The sequence below is a fragment of the Perca fluviatilis genome, chromosome 5 (assembly GCF_010015445.1).
Source record: "Perca fluviatilis chromosome 5, GENO_Pfluv_1.0, whole genome shotgun sequence".
NCBI lineage: Eukaryota > Metazoa > Chordata > Actinopteri > Perciformes > Percidae > Perca > Perca fluviatilis.
The window spans coordinates 20,095,941-20,120,295 of NC_053116.1; the positions used below are offsets into that span (position 1 = coordinate 20,095,941).

The following is a 24,355-nucleotide window of genomic DNA, read 5'->3' on the forward strand; positions in this document are numbered from 1 at the left end:
TAGTCCTGATGGACCTTTTCCACACAAGACATTTTGACATGTCTCAGTAGAAAAGGCGCAGGTGTAAATGAGGAAATGAATGATGACTGGCGTCCATTCAGCGGTCCTCACCTGTTATTTTTGTGCTAGGACAACGACCATAGACTATAGCTACTACTGTATATAAATGACTCCCTTTCGGTATTAATAAATGAAACTCCCGTGGTAATATATTCTAATTTTATAGCCACTTGAACAGTTTGAATCACTTTCGTCATCTCCAGATTATTTACTCTCACTCTAGCGAACATGAGAACATGAGAATTGCATGAGAAAGCAATTCTCATTGTGCCCAATAGATGGTGCTGTCAGCCCAATGAGTGTTCAGAAGAGTCTGGAGCAGGCACAGACAAACAGCACTCAGCATTTCCACTGATATTGTCCAGTGGCTCTTATCATACATCTATGGTCTGGAATGATGTATCTGTAGCACTCTTATGTGGAGGCTTTACCTTCTTCATACATAATCAGTGTTCATGGTTATGTGTGTGTGAGTGACTGTTACATAGTCTCATCGGTATTACGTTTAATAGACAACAACCATGTGTTTGCACAGAACTTGGTGCATTCTCATAAAACCACACAATGCTATGAATTATAATTATGATTCCTAAATGTTGAAGGGAAGAAAGATACAGATTTATATTTACTATAAAATATTCATATTGGTTGCTTGGTGTTTTGCCAATGGAAAAGCTATACTGTATGCTGCAGTAAGGGAAAAGATACTGATATGAAAAATAAAGGAATGTTCAATTGACAGGTATGTCAAGGTCATAAACAACCTGTGCAACTGTTCACTTCCATTATTCCTCACACTCTTGTGGCTCTTCTGTTGGCAGACATTAGTCAATATTATCTGTCTGAGAAGGCTCGACTTAATAATGCCATGCTGCCAAAACTGCAAGTGGTGAAGCAATCTGGGTGTGGTACTTACCGCGGAAGCCTGCCAACAATTCCACACAGTTCACTGGTTGCTCATGGCTGTATTTCACCTTAAATCACCCCTCATCATCAGGGGATCAAACTCAAGTTCCTTCCTCTCAGATAACAACTCTAGTAGGAATATAGAGTTTATATGCACCCACATTGACTTAAATACTATAAACGGGCACGCACTTCAACTTCAACTTTATGTCTCCCCGAAGGGCAATTAGGTGTGCAGCCAGGATAAACACATAGACACAAATACACACAGGTTCTACACACAGTCCAACTGGAACACAACCGTAACAGTAGGCCCTACGAGGACAAATAAATACCAGTACAAGGTGCATGGATAACAGCATCAAGGTAAACTACATGGGTAGGAAAAAGTGCAAATCAGCCTACAAAACTGATACAATATAATCAACAATGATCATCGTCAACATCAGCATCCATTACATTACATCAACAACCCCTTCTGACATCCTCAACACAACAGACTAGAATATGAAGAAAGAAAAGAAAAGAAAGAGGACGAAATGAGGTAGCTAAGAGATCAAAGAGTACGAGCACACACACACACACACACACATCCATCACAGATACATTACACACATTACCTTGGCAGTGTTGATGTGAAGGGTGTGGTGGGAAAATATCACCTTCAGAAACTTAGCCAAAACAGCCCGGTTATGCAAAGAACATGTGCTCCTATTATCTCCTTTTTTCCTCTCTCTGTTCTCCCTGGCTTTACTTCATCCTATGCATCCCTGCCCTCTCTCTGATTCTTCCCTTTCTTCTCAAGCTGAGAGATGCTTGCTCATGCCCTGTGCTGTCTCACCTCTGTCCTCAACAATGTGCCATCAGATAGGGAAAAAAGTAGCCCACCCTAATCTAGCCCAGAGGCTGTTGGGGAAAAAACAGCTGTGCACCTGATCAATTTTAGATGCTTTCCATAACTTCTGGTGTGAAGGAATGAAGAGTGATTTAAAGTTAAAGTTAAAGTCATGATGTTCTAGTTCAATGCCTTTTCTGTCTTTACATTTGATTGAAACAGATTTTATACACTTGACTATCTTTTTAGTAAAAAGTATTTTAAAAATGATATAATTAGATTTTTTCCAAAAAGAATCAGAATCAGAAAAGGGTTTATTGCCACAATAAGTTACACTTGTGGAATTTGCCTTGGTGAATGGTGCCTACATAAACAAACAAACAAACAAACATATTAATCATTAATGTGAAATAATCAATAAATACAGAAACAAATATATACATACAATATAACTGTTGCAAGAAAAAAAGAGGCTGAATGGGTTGAGTGCAGATAATTATATAGAGTATGTGCAATAGGCAGATGTACAGTATAGTCCAGGATGAAGGTTAATGCAAAGTGTAGTGACTAGGGATGACGGTGGGAGGGGTTAAGAGTCAGTGTCAGTGGGGGCCCGGACCCCCTTTTGGTGAGACTGACTGCAGAGGGGAAGAAACTGTTTTTATGGCGTGAGGTTTGGGTCCTGATGGACCGCAGACCCCTGCCAGAGGGTAGGGGTTCAAACCGTTTGTGTCCGGGTGAGAAAAGAGCCTTATTCCAGCTGATTTATAGAGTGACTCTCAACGGACAGAAGGGGGAATGATGGATGGATTCTAAATCGGAATAAGATGGGGCATTTTGGGTGTTTCTAATGTAATCTGAGGTCAGTAATTATAGATCTAAGGAGAGCCATGCCTGCTTCTAACATATAAAACTATAACTATGCCTATTATACCATCTCAGATTTCATCATAAAATGTAAAAAGGTCCCATGAATATATTGGTGCTGTCTGATATTAAATTCATCATGCCGAATTTGGCCCTGAAACAAAGTAGGGTAATATGTGCAATGGTATTACTTAATTTATCTAAATGTAATAACTTATAGATTTTTAGAATTTCTAGTTTCATTTCAAGGTGAAAAATGAATTTCAGTGTGCAGTAAATATTGTTTTAATAGGCAAAAGAAATACTAGGCATGAATACCTTTTATATATTTGGCAATATGTGGTGTTTCTTGTAATAGGCCATTTCCACAGAACACATTTAGACATGTCACAGTAGAAAAACCACAAATATAAATGCTCAAATTAATGATGAATGAAATAAATTGGCCTTGGTTTCAGTATCCTGGTATTCTGCATGCCGACTCACTAAACTTTCATGGCTTACAGGGACAACTGAATGGATCAAACATTTGTATTATTAGTAACACCCGTGCTTGTGACATGTCAAAATGTCTGCTATAAGAGAACATATCTGATCTTACCAAATGAAATGACTAACTGAATAATTCAATTCAATTCAATTTTATTTATAGTATCAAATCATAACACAAGTTATCTCAAGACACTTTACAGATAGACCACACTCTATAATATACAAAGACCCAACAATTCCAGTAATTCCCCCAAGAGCAAGCATTTAGTGGCGAGGAAAAACTCCCTTTTAGGAAGAAACCTCGGACAGACCCAGGCTCTTGGTAGGCGGTGTCTGACGGTGCCAGTTAGGGGTGTGATGAACAGTGGCAATAACAGTCACAATAAAGATAATGGAACAGAGACTAGAAATAGTAGTTGTAGTAGTTCATGGCATAGCAGGGCACTTATCACATAATGATTATGAAACAACAGAAACTGTTATGTATATGTGTTTGGAAAGTTTGGAAAAACTTGTCCATGCTTTTATCTTCAGTAGACTTGACTACTGTAACGGTGTCTTTACAGGTCTCCCTAAAAAATCAATCAGACAACTGCAGCTGATTCAGAACGCTGCTGCCCGAGTCCTCACTAAGACCAAGAAAGTGGATCACATCACTCCAGTTCTGAAGTCTCTACACTGGCTTCCAGTGCCTCAAAGAATTGATTTCAAAATACTTTTGCTAGTTTATAAATCACTAAACGGTTTAGGGCCAAAATACATTTCTGATCTGCTACTACATTATGACCCACCCAGACCTCTCATGTCGTCTGGGACAGGTCTGCTTGTTGTTCCCAGAGTCAGAACTAAACAGGGGGAAGCAGCATTCAGTTTTTATGCTCCACGTATCTGGAACAAACTCACAGAAAACTGCAGGTCAGCCCTCAACTCTCAGTTCTTTTAAATCCAGGCTGAAGACCTATCTTTTTAATGTTGCTTTTCTTTAAATAACCTATTTTGAACTGCTCTTTCTTTAAAATTCTTATACTGCACTGTAAATGTTATTCTTGTCTTTTAATGATTTTAAATTGTTTTTAATTGTTTTCTAATTGCTCTTTACATTTTATTTTTTTGTCTTTTAATGCATTTAAATTGTTCTGTTTTTTTTATGTTTTATGTAAAGCACTTTGAATTGCCTTGTTGCTGAAATGTTCTATACAAATAAAGCTGCCTTGCCTTGCCTTGCCTTATATTTTACAATATTCTAAGTTTCGTATCTAAAGTGTAAGAGTCAGATAAATGTAAAGGAGTAAAGTGTACAATATTTCCCTCTGTAATGGAGTAAAAGTCCTGCATTAAAAATGGCACTTAAGTAAAAATATCAAGAATTATTAGAAAAAGGTTTTTAAAATATCAACTATAACTAAAAGTACTCATGAAGCAGAAAATTGGCCAAGTGAGTGTTATATAGTCTATATTGTTACTACTGCTGTATTGGTAACATTTTACTCTTGTACTTGGTGGAGGTGGAGCACTGCATCATTATAGCAATACAATGTCGTACAAGTACCTCAAATTTGTATCCTTTATGAACTTTGAAAATATATTATTTGTTTCAGCTTTTGCTATTTCATTATATTGTACATTGACTATTGTAGGGCACAGACACAGGCTATACCACGTCAAATGCGCTTAGGGCTGCGGGAAAAGTAGTACAGTAATTATAAATGTATTCCCTTCCTTCAAATAAAGAAAAAGTAGATGCTAATCACCTCTCTTGCACAATGGACTGTGACAGTCTATGGTTTTAATGCATAGGCCTACGTGCATGTGTCTGCCCCTCCCTTCACTTTGCACCTTCATGTGAACTCTCTTCGGCCACACCTAGACGGGGCGCGGTCCCGAGGGTGGAGTTCACCGCCTCTACTCTGGGAACTTTAGCCTACATTATTGGCACTGTCCGCTGCTCTAATCGAGCTAAGTCGAGCCGTACTTCTCCTCCGGGTCTGCACTTTATTTGGAAACTGGTTTTAACCGAACCGTTCACGGGAAGGGCACCGTGCTGGGAAGATGATGGCTCCGGAGCCGCTGCGTTCAGCAATGACTAGTAAGGGCAGGGAGGATACGTCGCTCGCGTTGCCCTCCGACAACAAGCTGCACTCGGGACAGCAGCGCGTGCTGCATCAAGTGCACACTATCGAGAGGAGCAAGTCCAAACACGGGAAGAACGGCTCAACATCACCCTCACCAACAAGTAGGCTATACAACATCATAATGTTAAGAATAATATCGGCTAACGTGTAATGTCTTTATTTGGACAGTAGCCGTTTCAGGTACCCTAATATGTTGCTTTTGTAGGCTACATAACAGTATTGCTTTTTTTTGTGTTTTCTGGGAAATATGCGTCACACAACTTCCCCGAAAGTTTTTTTTTTTTACTTCCCCGAAAGTTGCATCCTCCAAACAGACTGAACGTGCTGCTTTCCTGTGTTGCGATTTTGGCCAACTACTGTGAGGAGACCACTCCAATATGATTTGTTTAAATTGCTGTGAGAGAAACACTTGGGCCATAGGCCATAGCACCGGTGTGAACAGAAAAGTGGGTTTTGTTAGTGTGAACTCTGAGAAACTGTCAGAGACTCATCCTACTCCTCCTGAGCGGGCCACAGCAGTTTCTCTCTGTTAGTCAGGAATGTGGCTTACACACACCCCACACACAAAATTACATATTTGTCTTTCAAAACAACCCTGGTATTTGGCTTTTACTGCAAGTTGCATTTTAAAGATCCACCAAAAATTGAAAAGGAAAAAAAATTGTATCTTGTGAAATGTGTCTTCCAGTTGAGATGAAGTGCATGGTTGTTATATGTAGAATGTGTTACCTATAAAGTAGGTCATACTATCTATATACTAGTTTACTGTTTTACAGATATTCAACGCTTCAAGTGATTGTGAAGTTGGTGGCGTGCATGATAAGGACACATCTGGCCTGTTTTAATTGGCCTTCATTCATGGCCAGGTTGGTTCAGTGGGTAGAGCAGGTGCACATGTACTTAGAGGTTTATGCCTCGACGCAGAGGTCCAGGGTTCAAGTCCGACCTATGACGATTTCCTGCATGTCTTCCCCCCCTTTCTCACCTAGCTGTCCTATCGATTGAAGGTGGAAAAGCCCAAAAAATAATGTAATAATGTAATTCCAATTACAGATAGAAAAATGTAGCCCTTATGAGAATCAGAAAAATAAACCAGGTAACATTGATTCCAGAAAACAAAAAAAAACTGTAGCCTACTGTAAACTTTAAAGGCTGTGGCTGAAAAATAAATGCTTTATCATCTGTGGTCCAAATAATGAAGAGCTTCAAAATTAACTCTTTATTGTTGTCCCTTTTAAGTTATGATTTGTCTTTTGTCCTATAGTCATTATTTAATGTGGTCAGTGGTCTAAAAAAGAAGCTAAGCTAAATGTAAGCTGACAATCTGACAAGGAATACAAATGTCTACAAAACACATAGCCTACCAGCAGTCAAACCCTGAGTATTGACAAAAACAAACAAATGGTAAGTGGTGCACACATGCTGCTTTTAACTTTTAATATCTGGGCCAAAATGTTAATGGAATAAGTTTAGCAGTGTTCATAAGTCACATACAATAGTATTACAATATCTGGCTTGTCCAAAATAGACTTTTTTACTTTAAGTGTTGGAGCAACAAAGATGATAATGTTTGATATTTGTTGGACCACAGCCACTGGGGATTTTCCTGTTACCAGCACAGACCAGTTCTGTTCGGTCTTGTTTAAATTCGCAGCCTGCAAGGTTCAACCAAATTACAAAAAGGCATGTATTCTCACCTATCCCAAGTGCTATCCAGCCATGCTGCTAGCCTTGGTTTTATGTGCCCTGATATTTCTGCTGTGGCTCCAACGTAATGGAAGTGATTGGATTTTTGTTGCAATACAACTGGAACTGTTTTTCAAGTTGTGGAGTGGCAGCAGAAGTTAGAGGCAGATATCATGAAAAAATTGAAACAGTCAGCTGGGCTAGATAGTACTAGGATAGGTTAAGAGAGAGAATGTTTGTTTTTAACTGCCTTCGGTGCACTGACCCTTTTTAAGGCTGATTTATTCAATGAGATGGTGCTTTAGTCAACTTAGGAGAATGTTTCCTCTCCTGCATAGATTTATCATAACAATGATGAGTATGCCATTGTTTTTGACAACCATAATCCTATAATGGTGAAGTCACAGCCTTAGATTTGGCACAATATAATCATCCAACAAGACAGACAGGTGATGGTGCTAAAACATGTTGTCTATAACTGGATATCCCTGAGACAAAGTGCAATGCAAAGCGTGTGAACTGTGACTTACATTACCGTATGTCATGTCTGACTGTCTTTCTGTTTAACTAAAGGATTGCCAGTCATGCATCCTGATTTTTACATCTGTAATTACACCTGAATAATTATTAATAGTTATTAACTGCAAAGCCTACATTATTAGGCTAGAAAGTAAATGAAATACTTTACAAAATATTAAATCAATCCATCAATAAATTGATCTAATAAAACTGTGTATTAAATGAAGTAACACTCATGTACAATATTAGATTAAGGGCTAACATTTGGGCAGATTTACAAAAAAATTGCCTAAGTAGAAGGCCACCCGGAGAGCACAGACCTCCGTCAAGACCATGCCCTATCTCGCAATGTTAAGTGAAAAATGATTTGTGTATTCACCTCAGTGATTCGGATACACTCCAAAATGTATTGCGGAACCATAATTGTGAAAACATAATCTCCTCCTCCTTGCTGAAGGTAAATAAAAGAGTTGGCAAATGGAAAATAGAGAACTAAATGGTTAATCAAATAGTGTAATTGATTTCCAAATCTTTTAATTTCAATATTTGAACTGAATCTAATATTGCTATCCTTTTCAGATTTGATTTATGTATTTTTGCAATACTTTATTCATTTGTAAGTCTTCAAATCCATCCTTTAATTGTCCCTTTGAATGTCAATAAATGGATTGCTTTTATACAATTGGAAGGCTATCTTTGTCCACTATTAAACCTGTGGACATAATATTTTACATAAATGATAAAACACCACTAATTGTAATGAATAGCAGCAAGTTAAACACACACTGGGAAACTGAAACCCACATAAGACATCACATTTTGCAACTCCCTCTTGCTAACCTGTGTGCTTGATGCTCATTGGAGGTCTTATCACCATAACTTTATTCTGTTTAGGTGTGTTTCAGATTTCTTGAGGTTAATAGACTGCTTATTTTGTATTCTTCTCCTCTGTATATCCCTGTTCTTTATTTTAGCTCTCAAACTTCTCCTCTTTTAACAGGCCTGTCTCCCCAGACTTTGACAACATATGAGTTTGGAACATTCAAGTTTTCTCCATCCAAAGCAAATGGCACCTTCAGTCGTACCAGCTCCAATCTGTCAACAGGCTACAACAAATCGGTAATTATTTCTCTCATATAACAGCCCCGTGTTTTGTTGTACAGATAGTCAGAGCACAAACCCCTTTCCCTTTCACAGACTCAACATTAAAGATGCAGTAGGTAAGTCTTATACAACTAACTTTCTGTCATATTTGCTGAAACTGACCCTATGTTCCAGTAGAACTACATGAATTATGAAAAAAAAGACAGCTCCTCTGGCACCTCCTACAGCCTGTAGTGCCATTGGCAAAATTCCACCGCTCCCGGTAGATTTTCTCCATTCAGGGCCACAGGGGGTGTCTATCTGCCTGTCAATCACTGCTCAGGCACGCACACGCATATAAGAGCGTTCTCCCCTCCCAGCGCAAGCTGACTGCAAATTGTTTTCGGAAAAGCGGAATAATGGAGTGGCTTTTCAGAGGTGGCGTGGCTGCAGGATTTTAAAGATCTGAAGAACGATGCAGATGTAGCCACATTTCCTCTCAACAGGTAACATAATTACCATGAATGATTTATCTTTCACTTGGTTATTATTAGTCAAAAGTCCACAAAGCTACGTTGGTGAGGATGATAGTAACGTTAGCACAGTGGTCGGTCTGATATGATGCTGAAATGGCTAACGGTAGCCTGCTAGTTAGCATCGTTTTACTGTTGGTGAGTAAAGTTAACGTTGTGTTGGTGTTTAGTTATTGAACATGTTGTCTGTCTGACATGCCATTAGTTCTGTCACACTCCCTTGTGTGGGAGGGGCTTAGGAGACGGTTTGGGCTGCAGCAGAAAGGAGGGAGGGACTGAGAAGTTGTCGATGTTCAAATTTGTTGGCAAAGTCCTGGCTCTTCACAATCTTACCTACTGCAGCTTTAAAGGACTAAATTAGTGGTTTTACTATAATCACAAATACTACGGTACATTACTGCTGATCAGTTTTAGTGTTTTAGGTTTAGGAATGTTTTCTTCTATTTAGTCATTTGTGTCAAATCATTTTTTTGTATAAAATGAAACATGCTTGTGGTAATCCAACCCAGTGAGTATATCATGATTATGTTATACCTGCATTCACTTTTCTCCATTCAAAAAAAGGTTACTGCTAATGTGTGGTAATGCAGATTAGGCTTCTTAAATGATTCTAAGAACAGCATTACTACTCGAAGATAATATAGCTTTGACAACAATAAAATAATGAATACTATTAATTCCATAGAAGTAAAGAACAATTTAATGGAAGGTTTAGTTGTTAGCTTACAATAAAGCCTGGAAACAGGGAAACAGATGGCCTATCTGTGTCCAAATGTAACAAAATCTGCTAAAATGTAAAACTCACTAATGAACCTCGTCTGTTAAATCCATACAAAAGTCGAAGTTTAAAAATGACAAGTTGTGGTTTTAAGATTTTTTTCTTGGCCAGGCGCAGTGAATTCAGGGAACAGTGGAGACTCTAGGAAGCCAAGAAATAGTCTGGCACATAACCCAAAGGTGCTGGTAGGCCGATTTTATTTTTAAATTATCGGACAGGGCCAGGCTAGCAGTTTCCCCTATTTCAAGCCTATATTCTAAGCTAACCTAACTTTCTGCTGGCTCCAGAGTCATATTGAATAGACATGACAGTGGTATCAGTAGTCTAATCTAACACTCTGCAAAAGAAAATATCGAAGTATTCCTTTAAGAAAATAAGAAAAACACTGGATCAGGCAGCCAGGGTATGTGTGATTTCGTCATATTGTTTTTGAACGGCATTCTCAATTTAAGTCTTGTCACTCAGAGTCAGGGCGAATTCGACTCATTTGCAATACTGTGTGTGTGTGTGTGTGTGTGTGTGTGTGTGTGTGTGTGTGTGTGTGTGTGTGTGTGTGTGTGTGTGTGTGTGTGTGTGTGTGTGTGTGTGTGTGTGTGTGTGTGTGTGTGTGTGTTGCACCCATTTGCTCTGGGTTGGACTGATCTGAAGACATTGAGGCATGTCTCAGGAGTGTGGTAATGTGTTGTTGCTGATGAATACTCTCTGCCTGTCATATTGTTGAGTCAACCTCACGTTAAGCCAAATGAATACTTAAAGGGACAGTTTGGATTTTTTGAAGTGGGGTTGTATGAGATACTTAACCATAGTCAGTGCTACCTACAGTAGATGGCGGTCGTCACACCCCCACTTTGAAGAAGCAGGCAGGAGTACCGGCACAGAGGCTAAGCAATGTACTGCTGTGGACGGGGGCAGCAGAAAAACGTATTTTAGCCACCTAAAAAAATCAATATCTGTTTAAGTAAACACCATATTTAGAATAGGTTTACCCCTTTACTTTGGCTTTGAAGTGAGCACTGATGGATATATAGGCTTCAGTTCCCCGTCGGAAAGAGCTGTCTGACGGCAAGGTAAAGCTGTGAAATTATTGTAAATATAGAGTACACGATGTTTAAGGTGGGCCTTTTTTAGGTGGCTAAAATAAGTTTTTGCACAGCAGTACATTGCTTTGATTCTGTGCCGATACTCCTGCCTGCTTCTCTTGTATATAGCACCTTAAATTACCCCTGCCATACAGTATTAACACTGCTGTATTAAATTAAAGTGTTAATTATATAAATATTTGTTTTCTAAGTGAAGGAACAAAATTGATATACTGTTTACAGTATATCGTTTACTGTATCATGGTAAATTGAGTGGAAATCCAATTGCTCTGGAAATGAGATAAAATGACTAAATGGTAATGTCTGTTAATTAGATACTTAAAAATGAATCTAACATTTTAAAGGTTGGCAAATTGTTGTCAGCAGTCATCTCTTGTGGTATAAACTGTCATAATGCTGAACTCCATCAGAAGCCACTTCAACAAGTAAACTGTGAAAGTTTCTTTTTGGGGGCACTTCATTTTTCAATAACACCATTTTGGTAGACTTTTTTTCCATAAGTTTAGTTTTCCAGGCAGAATATGACTGATCGTTAATCTGACCAATAGAGCAGCAGAGCCACACTACTCGAAATATAACAACAGTGGTAACAATAAATACAGTAATATTTTGGTATTTCTTACTTAATTTACGTTCCCAAATAAAACGCATGCTGCTGTTATTCTGTGCTGCTTTTATTTGCTCTTCTGAATTTACATCCATCTCTCCTGTCCGGCCTCTGACATAAGGAAGGCTTCGGTGGCTCAGTCAGGCTGTAGCCAAATGAAGAGCTTGTGCAGCACCGTCAAGTAAACACACTGTCAGTTCTTATTAAGATTATTTTGGGGGGCTTTTTCCCCTTCATTAGACAGTGACAGATAGGAAAGGGGGGATGACACACAGCAAAGGGCAGCAGGTCGGATTCGAACCTGCGCTGCTGCAAAGGACTCTGCCTACATGGGGCGTATGCTCTTACTGGGTGAGCTAGAGGCCACCCCTGTCAGTTCTTATTAAACGTGTTGTTGACAGATCTCTCCTCCATCATGCTTTTGTTGGTAAGTAACAGGGCTGGCCGGTAACTGAGCAAAGGGATAGTTGCGAGAATGACTAATCATTAAAGCATTAGCTCGACATGTTCTGTCATTTTGCTCAGGCTATACCAAGTGTCTATTGTGGTTATTTCATAGCAAAGCTTGAATAGCATGTTTTGTACTCTAACAAACACAAGCACACACAGTCAAAGCCTGAGAAGCAAAGTCAAAATAAATTTATACACAAGGCGTATTTACGTGAGATTAAGGTGTTTAGTGACGTAAGGATTGTGAAGAAAGGTTGTTGTGTCTGACTTGCACACACAAAGATCCTCTGTAAAAAAAACTGCTCAACTGTGCAAGCAGTCTTTCAACACAACTGCTTGAGTTGGTCTCCAATGACAGATATTATGTTACTTTGGTTTGTGTGACCGTTTGGTGCATTCTGTTGCCTTCAGCATAAACTGAGAAAGAGAAAGGCTATGCGGGCTTTGTGTCAGGTCAAATTCCTCTGTCTGGTTTTACAGTTACACAATGTTCTAGTTAAAAGTGGGCTACCTGTTTAATTTTTGTAACCTGGATTATTACTACAGAAAAACATTAAGGTGTTTCAGTTTTTTTAGCACATAATGCTATTCCTATTTGTCACTGCCAGCTAAGCCACACTTAGAGACAAAGATGATCCATGACTGGCTAGTGTGGATTTATTATGATGTGCCATGTATTTTTCAATCTAATCTGAATAAAATGCTGTGTAGGCCTGCGATTTTAAGATAAAATGTGTTGTCCTTCTTTTTAGGTAAATACTCAGAAGAGTCGTACCCTATCCGCTAGGACCACGAGAGGAAGACAAGTCAGCTCAGGCATATGGGAACAGCAAATCAACACTTCCAGCTGGCCCCAGGGTACCAATGGGCTGAGATCTGCTCGCAGTGACCCATCTTTGGCTCGTCCATTTTCTGCAACCACTATGGTGATCAATTATTTTTTATGTTAAATTGTTGTTTCACTAAATTACCCAAACATGTTCATGTTTTTAGGGAACCAATTGTTCAAACACATAACAGGTACTCCAAAGTAGGGATCGACCGATACTGGTTTTTAAAGGCCAATAGCGATAATTAGTAGTTAATGAAACCGATAACACATATTTGGAACCGATATGCATTTACAGTTAAAAATGAAAATCTTTAAGTGAAAATTAAAATTTTGGAATGTTACAAACTCCAACACAGAACTTTGTTTAAATGCTTTAAGCACTTTTTTTCATAAATTAGAAACTTTCAACATAATACCCAGTAAAAGATAGTCAGTCAGATAGTGTTGTGGGCAGGACATTAAGTCACACTCTGTGGTGAGTGAAACCGAAGCAGAGAGATTGACGCAGAGTTGTAGCAGAGCCAAAGTAGCGCACTTTTTAATTAATTAACTTAATCGGTTATCAGGCAAGTAAAACGCTGATACAGATAATCTGCAGACTGCCAAGAAATCGCCCAATAATCGGTCTATTCTCCTACTCCAAAGGACCATAATTTTATAAGCATTGTAAATTACTCTTCTTCTTTTTTTTAAGCGAGGCAAAGGGATGTTGGCTCAGGGCCAGCAAAGCCTTCAGAGTCGGATAAATAGAAACAGCATCTATTCTGTGACCAACGGCACACAGATGACCAACAGCCAGACACGCATCGTCCGGCCGCCCACTGCCCTGTATCGCACTGAGGGCAAAATGGGCACCATCAAAACATCCAACATAGAGCAGCAATCAGCGTGAGTTCACCTGGCTTTCATTGACATTCTCAGGCAATAAGAAGGGGTTGACATGGGCAACATTTTACTTGTACAGGATAATGGTCTGTCAATGACACATGTAATTGGTTACATCTCATAGGCCCATATATGTTTTCCCCGGTATTCTAAGGTGGAGGTCAATTTCTCCATACAGGTTACTTCCTTGATAATTGCAGTCAGCCATCCTTTGTTGGAGGGATTGGCTGCAGCCATTTCTGTCTGATGGCTTTTTTTTGCTAGCAGTCCCCAAATTAAAGAATTTGGGGATTTTGCCCATGTGTCATGTGACAAAAGAGCAATCAGCTTATTATCTTTAAATGCATCAAACTATTTCCTAGTATCTAATTTCCAACCCTCTCTTTTATTTCTGTGCCTGTTACTGCAGGGTGAACAGTGCGATAAACATGTCAGATATGACCCTAAAGGAGGCTGTAGAGTTCCTGTCTCACCCTGAAGAGAATTACCAGCAATGTGGAGCCACCTTCATCCACCACACCACCTTCAAAGAGGACGGCGCCAAACAGGAGGTCCAAGCACTCGGCTACAAATATACTGTACAGACACACCCTCCAAAGATGCACACATAGATGATTTGTGTGAGAGTTGTCTTGTAGTGGTGATACGATTTGTGCCAGCGCTCTGTGAAGACCTTTGTGTAACCTGCCTTGAAGGAACGGGAGGAGAAGGCATTTATCATCACACGTGGCTGCTGGTTCTAACCTACAGTGTTGGAAATCCATTGCCACTCCTTTAAGTCTCACATTTTCCCTCCACATTTCGGTGTCACAGGTTTTCCAACTAGGAGGTATCCCCGCTCTGGTAACCCTGCTGCGGAGCCCCAATCCTGGGGTGAGCCAGGCTGCTGCTGGGGCTCTGAGGAACCTGGTGTTCAAAGACCAGGACAACAAGCTGGAGGTTCAGCACTGTGGCGGTATAGCCAAGGCCCTGCAGCTACTTAAGGAGACAAATTCTACTGAGACCCAGAAACAAATCACTGGTAAGACATTTTTACTGGGACAAGACCTCATAATATCTGGTAGAAGGGTGCCCTGGTGGGCCTTTACTAAAAAAGCTTATACCTTATACCTAAATATCACATAGAATGAGAAAGAACATGTGCTTTACAACATAATGCTTCTTTTAAAAACGTTATTTGTATTGTTTTAAGTAGAAAATAAAGACTGCAAAATACGTAGAATAATATTTACGCAGGATAATTGGTCTAGTAGAAATACCCTGTCTTTACCTGTCAAAAAGCATATGGACACGCCTAGTGGCACTACCCAGCTCTATTTATTTAATGTTTTTTAAGATTGTTTTTTGGGAATATTTAGGCCTTTTATTTGACATGACAGCTGAAGACATGAAAGGGGAGAGAGAGGGGGAATGACTTGCAGCAAAGGGCCGCAGGTTGAAGTCGAACCAGGGCTCGCTGCCTCGACGAGTAAATTTCTATATATGGGCGCCCGCTCTACCAACTGAGCTATCCGGGCGCCCCCCAGCTCTATATTTAATGTAATAACAATTTCAATATGAAATAGCCATCTAAATAAAGGCTTTTTAACTTATTGCAAGAAGAGTGCCTTGGACCTTTCTTCTTTTTTGATACAATTCCAGCATTTGCACGGTAGACAAGAAGGACATAAATCAAGTAATGATAATAATACAGGCTTAATAAAGATACTGTCGCATAAGGCTTGTTAAACCACATACATAAAGGCTAGCAAAAAACAATTGCTATAATTCCTCCTTATTGTACCATATCCATATTCACATGCGATAACCATTTTGTTCAATGCCACACATTTATATTTAAAGTAAATTTCTCCATATTATGCATTTCTTTTACAATCACTATCCACTCCACTTTACACTGAGGTTCTTTGACCATCCATTTCTTAGTACAACAACAACAATCTCAACCTCAAAGGGCAGCAACATAATGCATGTATGAAATACTTTAATACACAGGTAGATTTTTTTAAATGCTTGTGACTTATATTTCCATATGAAGGCCTTCTATGGAACCTGTCCTCTGCCGATGAGCTGAAGTCAGAACTTATAGCTACAGCGCTGCCTGCCCTGACTGAGAATGTGGTGGTGCCATTCACCTGCTGGTCAGACAACAGCGCCAACAACAACATACACCCCGATGTCTTCAACAGCGCCACAGGGTGCCTGCGGTGAGGACCTTTAATTATTCAGTGCCTCTGAAGGTTGATTTGATTTCAGGGCAGAGATCAGATAGTTTCCACTACAAGCTTTTAAATAGAGCAATGTTTTAACGTCACAGACATCTTTGTCAAGGCTTTGTGATGTCCGTGATTAATCAAATAATCAATTAGTCGATAGCCATAGATTTGTTAAATGGTTTAAGTCATTGTCAAACATCTTCACCTTCCAACTTCTCCAGTGTGAGGATTTGCTGCTTTTCTTTATTTTGTTTCATTGTGAACTAAATATCTTTGGGTTTTGGACTGTTGGCAAACAAAACAAGACAGTTCATGGATGAAACAATTCATTGATTAATCAAAAAATGATTGACAGAATGAATTGACTGCTTTGTCTTATATCTGCCAGCACATGTTATGTAATGTTAATGTGTATTAAACAATAGTTATTGTAATACTGGCAGTGCGTTGGAAACTTCTGTGCACCTCGTGCCTAATCTCCACGATCAAGTTTTCTAACAGGGTGTGATGGTGCAAGTTACATGTTCAGGCACTCGCAGTTCTGTGTCTCTTATTATATTCTGCAAAGTAGACATGTAAGTGTTTCCTTTTGGATTTAAATGAATGATTGTAATGTGTGTAGGAACCTGAGCTGCGGCCAACAGAAGGAGAGACAGGCAATGAGACAGTGCCGTGGCCTCATTGACTCCCTCATGGGTTATGTCGAGTCCTGTGTGGCGGAGGAAAGCCCTGATGACAAGGTACACTTTCTAATCTCTATAAACAGAACCTTTCTACCATCCACTACTAGTATTTGTAACCACAGAACTTAAATTCTAAAGGCTCTGTATGCAGACTGCATCAGCTAATCAGTAGACTCATTTTTCATTCTGGCAACCATTTTGTTGTCCTCTGATCGGCCCCTGTAGAGAACATTTAAAGTTAGATGTTTCAGTGTACTGATACACTAGAAATGATTTTATGTTCTTGTCGCTATAAACTTCTCCACTCCTCTCTACACCACCGCCATCATCCCTGTAAGTAAAATTGATGCTTTCAAGTAGAGCTGAAACAATGAAACGATTAATCGACAGAAATTGAAATAGCAACTATTTTGATAGTCGATAATTGTTTTTAAGTAATTTTTTTTTTTTTTAGCAAGAAACATTTATTGGTTCCACCTTCACAATTGTGAGGATTTACAGATTTTGTCTGTTTAATATATTTGTAAACTGACTATGTTTGGGTTTTGGACTGTTGGTCAGTCAAAACAAGACATTTAAGGACCTCATTTTGGGGCTTAAGGAAATTTTGACAGGCATTTTTCACTATTTTTAGATATTTTCTAGATGATTAATCAATTACTCAAGGAAATAATTGTTGGTTGTGGCCCTACTGTCAAGGGTTACAGGAGCAATTGGCATTAATTAAATCTATGGTTGAATTCATATCTGGTAACGTATCCTAGTTCACACATAGTTCTTTGTAGAACATGCCTCATGTGTCTCTCAGTGTGTTCAGACCAGATACTATGAATATATCCTTAAGCACAAGTACACACAATACAAGTACACATACACACTCACGCACACATCCGTAAACACTCACATTAATAAGCAGGTAAATACTGTAGGCGGCGTCAGCATGTGTAGCGGGTGCTCATATGTGTGCGCTCATTTGTGAAAGTTTTGGGTGTGGATGTGTGCTTAATTCTTGTGCTAGTGCTATCTGTTTACTCAGGCTTCTTCTAAGTGGTGGAGTATGGCTGGTGCTGTCTGTGTGAGAGACAGAGGGAGAATATATTTTGTGTCAGCTCAGTCAAGTTATATTCTAGTAGGACAAAAGTCATACTGAAAAAGCAATATTGCATCATTTCATTTCAGACATTTATTCACTATTTTAATCATATGTAACCTAAATACTTTGGTAAACTCATTTCAAGCACCGAAACAATTCGTACAACACATCATAAGTTATGGTTTGTTTTGAAGAGATTGGAGGAATTTCAAAAAGCCAACATCAACGTTTCAGCTTTTTAATTATCTCTTCACGCATTGCTCTGAGACAGATTTGGGTGTCACTGTACCGAAAGCTGAGATTGTTGTGAACGTTTTGATATGAAACACATGGGGATCAGTTATATACAAATACCCTAAAAAGGTTCATTTTAAGAAGATATTTGAAAATACCCTTAGACCTCAGAGGGTTAAGCCTCATTAACTAAACCCAACTGAATTTACTGAAATTCTATTATTTGGGCAGCATGTTAATGTTTCTGATGCGTTTTCAAAATAATTAATCTGGAAGTTAAATGAACATACAAACTGACACTTGCTTAAAGTGTAACTCTCGCCAAATTGCAACCTAGGGTCTTTTTGTGAATGTACTAAAGCATATTTAGGATGGAGATTTGTAGAGTTCAGATTTTTTTTAATTTAAAAAATAATTTAAAATGCCTGTCTTTGAAAGCGACTGAGGGTAAACCCAGAGAGTTGTTAGCTTGAGATCCAGATGTAGAACAATTGACCACAAATGAGGTCTTCCTTTATCATATAGTAGCAGTGAATGAGAAGTGCATGGTGTGTCATTTCATTTTTGCAATTGGGGAACTTGCAAAGAATCATATCCTATCGTATTTGCTTCAATTTCTCTTCAAACACACTGGTAAATGTGAATAGCTATGGCAGGTAAGTCCGAAAGTAGAACTGCTATGCTATGAAGTATAATAAATGTGTAGTTTATAACCTCTCCTCTCCTCTAGTCTGTGGAGAACTGTGCATGTATCCTCCATAATTTGACCTACCAACTGGAGGATGAGTCTCCTGAGTGCTTCAGCAAGTTCCAACCTGAGAGAGAGGGCCAACGTGGGAAAAGTAAAAGCCCCACGATTGGATGCTTCAGCCCAAAGAGCAGCAAGGCTCAAAAGGAGGTGGGCATCCACCATCTCATGTTTGTTGGCTAAATCATGACAGACCCTTTAATCCAAGCCACCTTCATATCGCTTTCTCGTCCTTTGTACTCAGTTTTTATTTGACGCGGTGCGGGGAATGCCGGAGGACAGCAAACCATCAGGTGTGAAGTGGTTGTGCCATCCCATAGCCATGCAGACCTACCTGTCTCTGCTGGGCTCGTCCCAGAACGGTGCCACACTGGAAGCCTGCTGTGGTGCCCTGCAGAACCTCACTGCCGGCAAGGGACTGGTGAGTACAAAGAAGATAATTATTAGGCTTACCATTTGTGTACGGTGGTAATGGACACTCAGGATTATCTCAGGTTGACGTAAGAAAGGAGAAAAGCTACAGAGACGGATAGGTGGTGGGAATAATGACACAACAGCACTATTCACAATAGGATCTGAATGGTTTTGTTAGTAAGGGTAGAGTTTGGTCTCCAGGGATCCAGAGGTTGTTAGAGCAAAAAAAAAGGAAATAGTGAGAAGCATGCAAATGTCAAATTAATAAAAAAAATCACAATGCAAATATAGACTGCTACAGTGAAGTGGGAGATACAGCTAATGGGTTTTCATCCTTCTGTATTGTGTTTGCTCCTCTTACAGGGGTCCAGTGCCATGTGTCAGATTCTGGTTCAAAAGCTGGGGGCTCTGCTGCACATGCCCCGTCTTTTAAAGTCTCCTAACCGGAGCCTGCAGAAGACTGCCATGTCCCTTCTGGGTAACATGTCTCGGACCAGCAGTTTGCAGACCTCCATGGGTAAGAAAAAGCAAGAAATGTTAAGGTATTTCTTTTGCAGGCAGCAGTTGCATGAATGTAGAGTTAGTCCACATAAACCTAATTTACTGTATGTTCCCTTTGTCTTCTCTCTAGCAAAGCAGATTCTGCCTGATCTCACCAGCCTTGTCTCCTCTGGCCCCCGAGAGATGGGAAGCTCTGACGAAACTATAGCAACAGCATGCAGCACATTGCGGAGTCTGATGTTGGCAGACACTGAGGTCAGCAAGAAGTTCGTCAAAATTGAACTGGTGTCATCAGTGGCTGACCTCAGCGAGAACAGGTGAGTTTTTATTTATTCATCTCTGTGTGGGAGTTTCAGCTTTCATAGCTGTGGCAAACTTAAATTCATTTGTTTGCTGGCATTCTTCCTCTTTTACAGGTAGTACATATCAAGCAACCTTCTAATTTACCACCATACTGATGCTATTACAGTAGGGCTGGGTACCGAATGTCGATACTTTTATGGCACCGGAAAAAAAACAAAATGGTCTGAGCGCGTAAGCACAAGCTTATCTGTCCTCTCTGCATATTGACACAGAGTGGAGCTCCGACCAACACCCACACACACACACACACGGAGAGGTGCAGACGGAGTAAACTGTCTGCAGTTTTGTTGAAGTCACAGAGCGTCACGGTTGGTTTCAAGTGTGGTTACAGTTTTTCAAAACTTCACACAGACAGCGTTTGCTGATATTAATGGCGAGCCGAAAGCGGTCGCGGTGCTGTTGACGTTACACTTCTGCTTAGACAAGCAGGCACAATGGTGGTTTCTCTGCCCTGATGACTGACTGTCAGGCTGAGCTTGCAAGGCAAGGCACTTTTAATAATGTTACTCTGAGTGAGCAGTGTTACCAGAATTTTTAAATTTTGATAACTGTTTTGATTAACAATTTAGGTGGAAAATAAAAGTTTTGTGTTTAATGTATTTTTGTTGATGTTGAAATGTGTTTTAAAACATATGGTATCGACAAAAGTATCGTTAGGAACCGGCATCGAAACTGAGGTATCGAAATTGGCACCGGATCGAAAGATTTTGAACGATACCCAGCCCTATATTACAGCTTATTGTCAAAAGCTTATTTAACACAAAAACTCCTACTCAGTGAGTTTGTCTTCTGCTGTCAAAGTACAGACTAACTTACTTCTTACAATTCTTGTGTGTGGTTTGTCTTATTTTTTTCTACTCTTCTTTAATGACCTCTGCCCCTCTCTCTGCCCTTCTGCCCTAGGTCTTTCCCCAAAGGCAGCAAAGCAGCTTCCTTGCTCCTCTACAGCTTATGGAACGATAAGAATTTGCAAGGAGTAGCGAAAAAGGTAAATCAGAAAGAACTGAGATGCTGTGTGACTGACTGTGTTAATTCTCTAAGGCAGACACAACACAAACCTATTGTATCTGTGTATCAGGTTAAAGTTTAGCACATGCTCACACTGCAGAGGGATGGCGCACACAATCACTTTCCCTTCCCTCCTGCCACACCCAAAAGTTCTGTGAATACAGAAACAGTTACACTGGAATCCTAGCAGACTGGTTTTTGTTCCCCACTGTCTGTTATGGGAGGAGTAACACATGGACAAAAGGAAGAGAGATGAAGAAGAGATCAAGGCACTAAGAGTCAGGGGTGGACAGGGTGGAGGATAGACAGAATACATGAACAATATCCATTTAAGTGTGTGTATGAGTATGAGCATATGTTCTTACATGTATGATATGAACAGTAGCAACACTTATGTATACATGCCATAAATCTAGAAATAAAAGTGACTGCTGGCAAGAAAGGGAAAACACTCCTGTTTTCACATTTCCATGATTCGCCTGAGGCTTCTATAAGTTGCTGAAACAGTACTCGAAATTTCCTCGAAATTAGAGCAAGGGTGTGTTGCATGTTTTTGCTTGTTGTATGTGTGCGATTTCATCTGTGCAACACCCTATACTGATTTTTAAACGTTTTGATCCACAGCTGGGGATGGCCAAATCACTTTTTGTCAATGACAACACCACAGCTATGCACAGGTCGGTGAAAGTTATCGAGTGAGTGTGAAGGACGAGTGGAAAGGCACCACAGAGCCTGAGAGGTACGATGTGCTTCTGAATGCTTGTATCTGCATATATTCAGATGTAAAGGCTCAGTAGGGCCAAAAATGGGCAGAATTTGTGTCATCAGGATTAAACATTTTTCTCTGTTTCTCTTTTCACGCATGTATTCGTGTGTGTGCTTGCAGATGGGATCCAGCATGTTTAGACACTGATGTGGCCACACCCTTGCAACGAGGAGAGTAAAATTACATTCTTTACATAATAACCTTGTTGACAGAGCCTATTAATTAAGAGTCAATCATACATTGTATATACTTTAGTGCAAAGAGAGCTTTTAATTTCATGAGTAATCCTGCAGTGTTTCATTTGAATATGTTTTGTCTGTGAATAGAAAGTGGTAAAGTATGCATGTGCTGAATCCCAGTTCTTCTGGCCTGACAGCTGCAATACACCAGGCAATGTAATCTGCAGTGAAAGTTATTTAAGGCATGCAGTGATTATTTACATTCATGAATGGCATTGTTGTCAGATTTGTCTGTCTGCAGTGGCTAAATGATAAAATATCTTGTGTGGCCTTGAGAATTGAGCAGACAAAAATTTAAGTAATAAGAAAAATATATGAAAAGCTAAAAAAAAAAAAAAAAAAGACTTATTTTGTAATACTGTCACTACCAGATCAAATCTCATACATCCAGTTGAGATTTCTTTTTTTTTTTTTTACTTTGCTGTTTGCTGTTTCATTCTGTGAGTCAGAATGTTGTATTGCAAACAATTAACATAAACCACTTTCAACAAGAGTGCCTAAATAGTTAAAGAAATAGTTCCACATTTTGGGAAATACGCTTGTTCGCTTTCCCACAGAGAGTTGATGAGAAGATCGATACCACTCTCGTGTCTGCACATTGAATATGAAGCTGCAACCAGCAGCCAGTTAGCCTAGCTTAGCACAAAGACTGGAAACGGGGAAATGGCTAGCCTGGCTCTGTCCAAAGGAAACAAAATCCACTTACCAGCACCTCTAAAGCTCAACAATTAACACTTCATATGTCGTTTGTTTAATCCCTAGTGTTAAAACAACACTTAGTGGTTTTACAGGGTTTTGGGACCAGCAAAACAACAATGTGTCATTTCTACACTTTAGTTTTTGTGTGGATTATACAAACAAGATATAAAGTGTTCAGAAGGAGAAATATGTTACCTTTGGACAGAGCCAGACTAGCTGTTTCCAGTCTTTGTGCTAAAATAAGCTGACCAGCTGCTGGCAGTAGCTTCATATTAATCGGGCAGAAACAAGAGCGGTGTCGATTTGTCACTTACCACCGAACGAGAAAGTGAAGAAGTCAAAATATTCTATAGTATAAGTGCAGTACTAAAAGCCTTGTTTTTTTCTCTTGCTTTGTCCTAAATCTGCTTTTTGAATGTTACACATTGTATGCTATACAGTATATTCTTTTATTAGTTTGTTTTTAATTATTGTTTGTTTTCTTGCATAAACTGAAGAATTGGAGACAGAAGTATTGGAATATAGTACACAACATGCAAAATCAGCTGTCCCCATTCATGTATTAACAATGTATAGAAAATTGGAGCATTATAAATAGTCAGTGATTCCCCATGAAACCTTTTTTAGTCTAATTTGAACATTTGTTTAATATTATTAATTATACATGTTTTTATTTAAAATAAATGGTTCTTCATCTAAAACCTTTTATAGGTATTTGTATTAAAAGTTTTAAGGGCTCATTAAAGAGTATCTGCTCTCATAATCAAACTACTGAAAACTGGTTAAATCTTCCTCAAATTCCAATGCTTTTTGAAGACCCAGCATTACAAATCACTGAAGCGAAGAGAGGAGATGTTTGGAATCTGTGGAGATTCCCCATGACTAACAATACACTGCAGTGGAGTGGACTGTTTTTTTGTTTTTTTTACGCTTGAGACATATATTCCTGCTAAGGTTCACTTGCCTCCAGGAAGACAGTATTGCTTAGAATGTAGAGAAATGTGTGTGTGACATTTTATAAGCTTTTCCTGTCACTCAGTCTGTACAAAGAATAAATAACAGATATGACGACAACATTGTAAGTGGTGGTCTTTTATTGAACAAACAACCAACTTTAAAGTAATTGAATGTGCTAATTAATATCCATACTATGTGCATATATATATATATATATATATATATATATATATATATATATGTATATATATATGAGCCATGTTGGAAGATACTGGATTCCCTGCTCATAATTTCATCATCACCATAAAATTGATTAGAGATATTCATTTATCATGAGGGAAATTTCTCTGCAGCATCTGCAATTCCAATTTATTGTAGATCTTTTGAACTAATTAAGCTCCAAGTTTTTATTCCAGCAGGGTTTTGTGGTGTGTTAGCACGCCAGTCTCTGACTAAGACAACAACTATGAAAACAAGATGAAAAGCCTCTTAGCTCCATTTTCTAAACAAGGTGTGAGGGTCTGACCGAAGCAGGTTTGGTGAGAATGTTGTTGAGAATGTGTACATTGCACGGTTTTCACACAACAAATACATGATTGTTCATTTCTATTATTCACCACACATTAAAAAACGATTAATATTCTGCTTGATTTAGATTTCCCTATAGCC

At 39.2% G+C, this 24,355-nt stretch overlaps 1 protein-coding gene across 1 annotated transcript; it reads left to right on the forward strand.

The window, feature by feature from the left end:
- The first annotated feature begins 4,971 nt into the window (after positions 1-4,971).
- LOC120558885 (plakophilin-1) lies at positions 4,972-23,805 on the forward strand. Its single transcript, XM_039800213.1, has 15 exons — positions 4,972-5,393; positions 8,498-8,616; positions 12,801-12,974; positions 13,575-13,768; positions 14,175-14,316; positions 14,579-14,786; positions 15,804-15,972; positions 16,604-16,721; positions 18,722-18,889; positions 18,984-19,160; positions 19,517-19,670; positions 19,785-19,971; positions 20,921-21,005; positions 21,650-21,764; positions 21,912-23,805. Exons 1-14 carry the CDS (start codon positions 5,210-5,212, stop codon positions 21,722-21,724), a joined length of 2,154 nt encoding a protein of 717 aa, XP_039656147.1. The 5' UTR covers positions 4,972-5,209; the 3' UTR covers positions 21,725-21,764; positions 21,912-23,805.
- The last annotated feature ends 550 nt before the right edge of the window (positions 23,806-24,355 follow it).